Source organism: Ailuropoda melanoleuca, chromosome 5 (assembly GCF_002007445.2).
Source record: "Ailuropoda melanoleuca isolate Jingjing chromosome 5, ASM200744v2, whole genome shotgun sequence".
NCBI lineage: Eukaryota > Metazoa > Chordata > Mammalia > Carnivora > Ursidae > Ailuropoda > Ailuropoda melanoleuca.
The window spans coordinates 27,232,180-27,238,201 of record NC_048222.1 but is presented as its reverse complement, the minus strand read 5'-3'; the positions used below and the strand labels follow the sequence as shown (position 1 = coordinate 27,238,201).

At 57.0% G+C, this 6,022-nt stretch overlaps 1 protein-coding gene across 1 annotated transcript; it reads left to right on the top strand.

Moving 5' to 3' along the window:
- The first annotated feature begins 782 nt into the window (after positions 1-782).
- On the top strand, positions 783-5,907 carry PBX2 (PBX homeobox 2). Its single transcript, XM_002929647.4, has 9 exons — positions 783-1,041; positions 2,048-2,121; positions 2,357-2,604; positions 2,703-2,893; positions 3,043-3,178; positions 3,302-3,455; positions 3,832-3,920; positions 4,027-4,113; positions 4,241-5,907. The coding sequence occupies exons 1-9, from the start codon at positions 821-823 to the stop codon at positions 4,331-4,333; spliced, it is 1,293 nt and encodes a 430-aa protein (XP_002929693.3). The 5' UTR covers positions 783-820; the 3' UTR covers positions 4,334-5,907.
- Positions 5,908-6,022: the final 115 nt, after the last annotated feature.

The window sequence follows — 6,022 nt, the reverse complement described above, 5'->3', positions numbered from 1 at the left end:
GAGGAGGGGGGAGGAAGGTGAGGCCAGAGGCCGCCTCTCCACCCAGTCTGGCAAGAGGCCAGCTCCCCTCCCTGGCTGGTTAATTACTGGCTCATTAAGCAGCGGCTGGAGACCTCCCTAATTATACCCCCCCAACCCCCCCTCTTGGTTTTAATTAAGTAGAACAGGGAGGGGAGTCATTAGAACAAGAAATATGAACTGAGCTGTCTGTGAACCCAGGCATTCTAGCGGCCAGTCCACAACACCTAGATCCCTAATTCGGAACCCAGGCGGTGGCCCCCCAGCCCCAACAGGCCCCGCTTCCCAGGACGACGACATCCAGCCCCGGGGCCTCTGCATATTTTCCCCGAAGGTCTAGTCTCCTCCCCTCTTCCCCTCTTCCCTCTCCCCTCCTCCACTGGGTCCCAGTTCCTCTGTTTCTGTGTGTCTCTCTCCGCCCCCAGCTCCTCCCTGTTCCTCCTCTCTTCTCCCCTCCTCTTCCTCCCCGGCTCCCCTCCCCCAGCCTCCCTCCCTCGCTCCCCCCCTTCTCCCTCCTCCCTCCTCCCTCTCTCTCTCTCACACACACCCCCGGCTTGGGCCTCCTCTGTCTCTCCGGCTCCATTTTCTCCGCCGCCGGGGGCCGGGGTCTCCTGTGGGGGGCCCAGCCGGTACCCCAGGTCTCCCTTCAGGGCCGGGGTGAACCTCCGGGGGAGCCGGGAGGGGGGAAACGGGTAGGGGTTGGGGCGGAGGGAGCAGCGGCCCCACCGAGTTTGGGGGGGGGAAGTAACCAGGCGGGGGGAGGGGCGGAGAAGGGAGGGGGCCTCAGGGCCCCCCCCCAACTATGGACGAGCGGCTGCTGGGGCCGCCCCCTCCAGGCGGGGGCCGGGGGGGCCTGGGATTGGTGGGTGGGGAGCCTGGGGGCCCTGGCGAGCCTCCCGGCGGCGGAGACCCCGGTGGGGGAAGCGGGGGGGTCCCGGGAGGCCGAGGGAAGCAAGACATCGGGGACATTCTGCAGCAGATAATGACCATCACCGACCAGAGCCTGGACGAGGCCCAGGCCAAGTGAGTGCCCCCACCCCGGGACCCTACACAGACCCAGCAGAAGCCCCATTCACAAGCTCTGAATCTTCTGGGAGTCCCCACCCCCACCCCCCACTCCAGGACCCTCTCCAGGATCCTACAGCTCTCTTCTCTCCTTACTCCTGGGAGCCCCAGGATAAGCCATCCCTCTCAAACCTCCCTTCACCACCAGACCCTGAAATCTTCAAAGAGGGGAGCCCAGGGTGGTCTCACTGCCCTCCCCACAACCTCTCACTGACTCCCATACTCCCCTGGAACATCCTTCCACCTCCAGAGAGCCCTGTTCTGGCTCTTAGACTAAGAGACTGCTATGCTGTCTTCCTAACTCTCCACCCAGCCCACCCCCATCCTCTGCAGACCTCAGCCCTCCCCAAAGTTCCTACCACTTCACCATGGCCCAGCCTCCAAAGGTCCTCACCCAGCCCTCGGCCCCTGCTCAGCCAGACACTAGGAGCATCAGAGCCCCCAGCCTTGCTCAGTTCCCAGGACCCTCCGTACACATCTGTATTGAACTCCCCCACCCCCTCTCTGGCACCTCAAACTCTGACTCTTCTCACAGTTTCCATCTCTTTTCCTCTGAAATCTACCTGGTCACCTTTGTGTCAGCAGTCACCCCCAAATTCCTTCTAGACCCATTTCCCACACCCCTGTGCATGCCCACGGTGCCTTTATCTTGCTGCCTGCACCTTCCCTCCATCTTCCTAAACCCAAGCAGCTTCCCCACATCTCCACATTCCAGGAACTGATCTCTCCCCAACAACTCCCCCAACTCCATTCTGCCCCCACCCCCGCTTTCTACCTCCCTTCTTGTTCCCAGGCTCACCCTCACCCTCATGCCCCCCCCCCCCCCCCCCCCCCCTGTCCCCCAACCCGAAAAAAAAAAAAAAAAAAAAAAAAAAAAAAAAAAAAAAAAAAAAAAAAACCCCCCCCCTGCCCCCCCCCCCCCCCGTTTTTAGCTCCTTAACTGTTCTTTCCCCTTCCTCCCAAGGAAACACGCCCTCAACTGCCACCGCATGAAGCCTGCTCTCTTTAGTGTCCTGTGTGAAATCAAGGAAAAAACCGGTACGTGGGTCCCTTCTGATTCCTCACCTCTGGGGACTGAACCCTGTTCTTTATAGGACTCAGGCCAAGAGTTTGACATCTCGGGGCCCTGGGGACAGTAGGGGTTATGGAAGTTGCTAAGGGGAACTGGGGAGGGGACCAAAGCCTGGAAACTTGGGTCTCCAGGAGACACCAGGAGGGCTGAGAGCTGGCTCTGGGTTCCCTGGGTCCCTAAGTTCACTCGCCTGCATGCTAGGCCTCAGCATTCGAAGCTCCCAAGAGGAGGAGCCGGTGGACCCACAGCTGATGCGCCTGGACAACATGCTTCTGGCAGAGGGTGTGGCTGGGCCTGAGAAGGTGGGGGGCTCAGCCGCAGCAGCTGCAGCCGCTGCAGCCTCCGGGGGCGGCGTGTCCCCTGACAACTCCATCGAACACTCCGACTATCGCAGCAAACTTGCCCAGATCCGCCACATCTACCACTCGGAGCTGGAGAAGTACGAGCAGGTGAGGAGACCAGGCCAGAGCGGGTGCGAGGAGAGGCCCCAGCGGGGAATCCCAAGGCCAGAGGGCCCCCTCCTCACGGCGCCCCGGCCCCGCTGCAGGCATGTAACGAGTTCACGACGCACGTCATGAACCTGCTGCGGGAGCAGAGCCGCACTCGGCCCGTGGCTCCCAAGGAGATGGAGCGCATGGTGAGCATCATCCATCGCAAGTTCAGCGCCATCCAGATGCAGCTCAAGCAGAGCACCTGTGAGGCCGTCATGATCCTGCGCTCCCGCTTCTTGGATGCCAGGTGGGGCTCCTTCCCGCTCTTCTCCAAGCCTCTGGGCCACCGCGTTCCTTGCCACGGTGCTCCGTGCAGGGGCACCCTCCAGCGTGGCGCAGGATGGAGGCCCTGCCGGGACAGCCGGCCTCCTCACCGCCGCTCTCCCTCCTCCGTAGACGAAAACGCCGCAACTTCAGCAAACAGGCCACTGAGGTCCTCAACGAGTATTTCTACTCCCACCTGAGTAACCCATATCCTAGCGAGGAGGCTAAGGAGGAGCTTGCCAAGAAGTGCGGCATCACTGTCTCTCAGGTACTGGGGAGGCCTGGGGTGGGGGGTGGGTTTCAGGTTAAATGCTCTCTGATTCTACTGACTGAGGGCCTTACAGGGGGAAAGGTCTCCACCTGACCCTCCTTTCTGCTCAATACCCCACAGGTCTCCAACTGGTTTGGCAACAAGCGGATTCGCTATAAGAAAAATATTGGAAAGTTCCAAGAGGAAGCAAACATCTATGCTGTCAAGACGGCCGTGTCAGTCACCCAGGGGGGCCACAGCCGCACCAGCTCCCCGACACCCCCTTCCTCTGCAGGTGGACTCCGCTGCCATCCTGGCTGGCTATCTTGCACACTTCCTGCCTTTGTTTCCACTTCCTGTCTAGGCAGGATCACAGCAGAGAGGGGGCCTTTTGGGGTGAGAGGGACCTAGCTGAGATGGGGTGATGTCAGGGGACAAAGGCCACCCAGCGAAGTTACTTCTGCCTGTCTTCCAGCAAGTGGCCAGGGAGGGAGGGGAAGGCTCAGCAACGGCCTGCTCCTCGTTGCAATGTCTTAGGGGTAAGTTGTGCACTGTGGCACACCCCCAGAACTAGTTCAGAGGGCTTTTTGGAAACAGAACTGTGGGAATCTCCTGTCTGCCATCACAGGCTCTGTTACACTCTTCCCTAATTTCCTGTCTGCTCCCCCAAGGCTCTGGCGGCTCTTTCAATCTCTCAGGATCCGGAGACATGTTTCTGGGGATGCCCGGGCTCAACGGAGATTCCTACTCTGCTTCCCAGGTCAGGTGGCCCATCTCCCCTCGAGTAGGGCTTTCCCGAACTCGGTTTCCCTCTCTTCAGGGTATGAGATTCCTCACTGTGTCATACCCTTCTTTGCTGCCTGCAGGTGGAATCACTCCGACACTCAATGGGGCCAGGGGGCTACGGGGATAACCTTGCGGGAGGCCAGATGTACAGCCCTCGGGAAATGAGGGTGAGTGCACACCTGACGCTCCCTTTGTCCACCTCTCACCTGGACAGGACGGCCTTTCCCTTGGCAGCGTTGTCTCCCACACTGGATTTCCCAGAGCCCTGCCCCAACCAGCTCTCTCTTTTTCCAGGCAAACGGTGGCTGGCAGGAAGCTGTAACCCCGTCCTCAGTGACATCTCCGACAGAGGGACCAGGGAGCGTTCACTCTGACACTTCCAACTGATCTTGCCCCTCAGGGCCACAGGGGTGGGGGTGCACAAGGCGACTCGTGAAGAGGACACAGGCATCCAGAGGACAAACCCCAGACACAGGAGAAGCACAAGACAGAGAAGGGCAAATGGGGTCATCCCTTCCCCAACCAGACTCTCTGTGCTGGGGGTGCTTACTACGTGGCAGGGAGAATGGGGTCCCCTAAGGGGAGAATGGGGTCTCTCTCCCCTTTTTCCTTTTTTTCAGTCTTTTTTCTCCCCCTTTTCTCTCACACACAAACCATACACCCAGAATCCTGTTGTTCAGATCGCTTTCCTTTTGCTCTACCTGCCATACCATTTTCTGTTTCTGTCTCTTTCCCTGGGCTCCCCCCTCTCCCTCCCCCACCCCACTTATCTGCTCTGGGATCTGTGGAGAAGCCAGCCCTGCCTGACCAGAGACGCCAAAACTGGGGACACAACTTCTGGACAGAGGACATGGGCCGTGAACCCTGTGCCTCCCCACCCCCTGCCCCTCCAGATGGCTTTATTACCTCATACGCAGCTCATCTTAAACCAATAGAATCGCTCGGTGGACGAGAGTGTCTGACTCAGATATCTACCTCGGAGGGAGTTTCTGCTACTTTAGGGAATTGTTGACTGGGCTTTGGGGTTGATTTTTTTTTTTTTTTAAAGGAAAGAAACAAAACCCTGGGATCCATCTGTACTTTTTAAATTTTTTTGTTGCTGTTATCGGTTCTCAATTTTTAGTTTGGGGAAGTAGATGTTTTTATAAATATATTGATTTTTTTTTAATTTCTTGTTTTCCCATGTTAGGGGTGATAGCCAAAGGGGTCATAAGAGAAAGGGGAACAAAAAGAATTTGTAAAGAGGCCCACCTGGCTCCAGTCCTGTCCATCAGAAAGTATGTTTAGCAGGGCACCAAGCCTGCCCCCCTAAAATTGCTGCGATGTTCTTTGCTTATGCAGGCAGCTCTCTGCTGTTTGGTGTGGAGGTAGTCAGGGGCTTGCTCTGCTGACCTATCCTCCCTCCCTCCCCCCCACACAACCCTTGGGCAGGGCTGGACTCAGTAATTTCAAGGAAGTGCCACCTTCCCCTGTGAATGACACATCTTTAAATCTTTTTAAACTACTATTTGCAGACTGGAAAGGGAAGAATGGGGAACGGGTTATTGCCAAATATGTTAAATGTGGGTTGGGGTGCTTGTATATGTATCTCCCTCAATTTCCCCAGAAACAAGGCATTTTTTTTTCTCAGTACAAAATCGAGGGTGGGGAGAGAGAGGAGGGAGGATGCAAAAAGCCAGGTGTGGGGGAAAGTAAAATCACCAATGTCCCATCCTTGGCCAGAACCCCACCATCTGAGCCCCTCAAACATCCTCAGGATTTTACAAGACTGTCATAGTGGGGAACCTCTCCTGTCAAAGATTCAGGCAGGACTGGAGGGGAGCAGATTAGATATGTGATGGGTGGTGGGCGGGAGGCACGGGCCGGGGGCAGTTCTCTCCTCACTTGTAAACTTGTAGTTTCACAGAAAAGAAGAAAAAAAAACACGCAGTTTTAAATAAAGAAATTTCTTTTTTCCCTGGGTTTAGTTGAGCATTATTTTCAAAAACATGAGAAACCCCAGAATAAAATCTTTCTCTCATAAAGCCCCGAACAGGTGTTTCCCCCGACTCCTCCCAGCCTTGCCCTCACCAGCCA

Excerpts from the sequence above, each read along its gene's own strand:
- PBX2 (XM_002929647.4), top strand. The coding sequence starts at position 821 with ATGGACGAGCGGCTGCTGGGGCCGCCCCCTCCAGGCGGGGGCCGGGGG. Across the intron at positions 2,122-2,356 it reads TGAAATCAAGGAAAAAACCG|GCCTCAGCATTCGAAGCTCC; the intron begins GTACGTGGGTCC and ends CCTGCATGCTAG. Across the intron at positions 3,921-4,026 it reads ATTCCTACTCTGCTTCCCAG|GTGGAATCACTCCGACACTC; the intron begins GTCAGGTGGCCC and ends TGCTGCCTGCAG.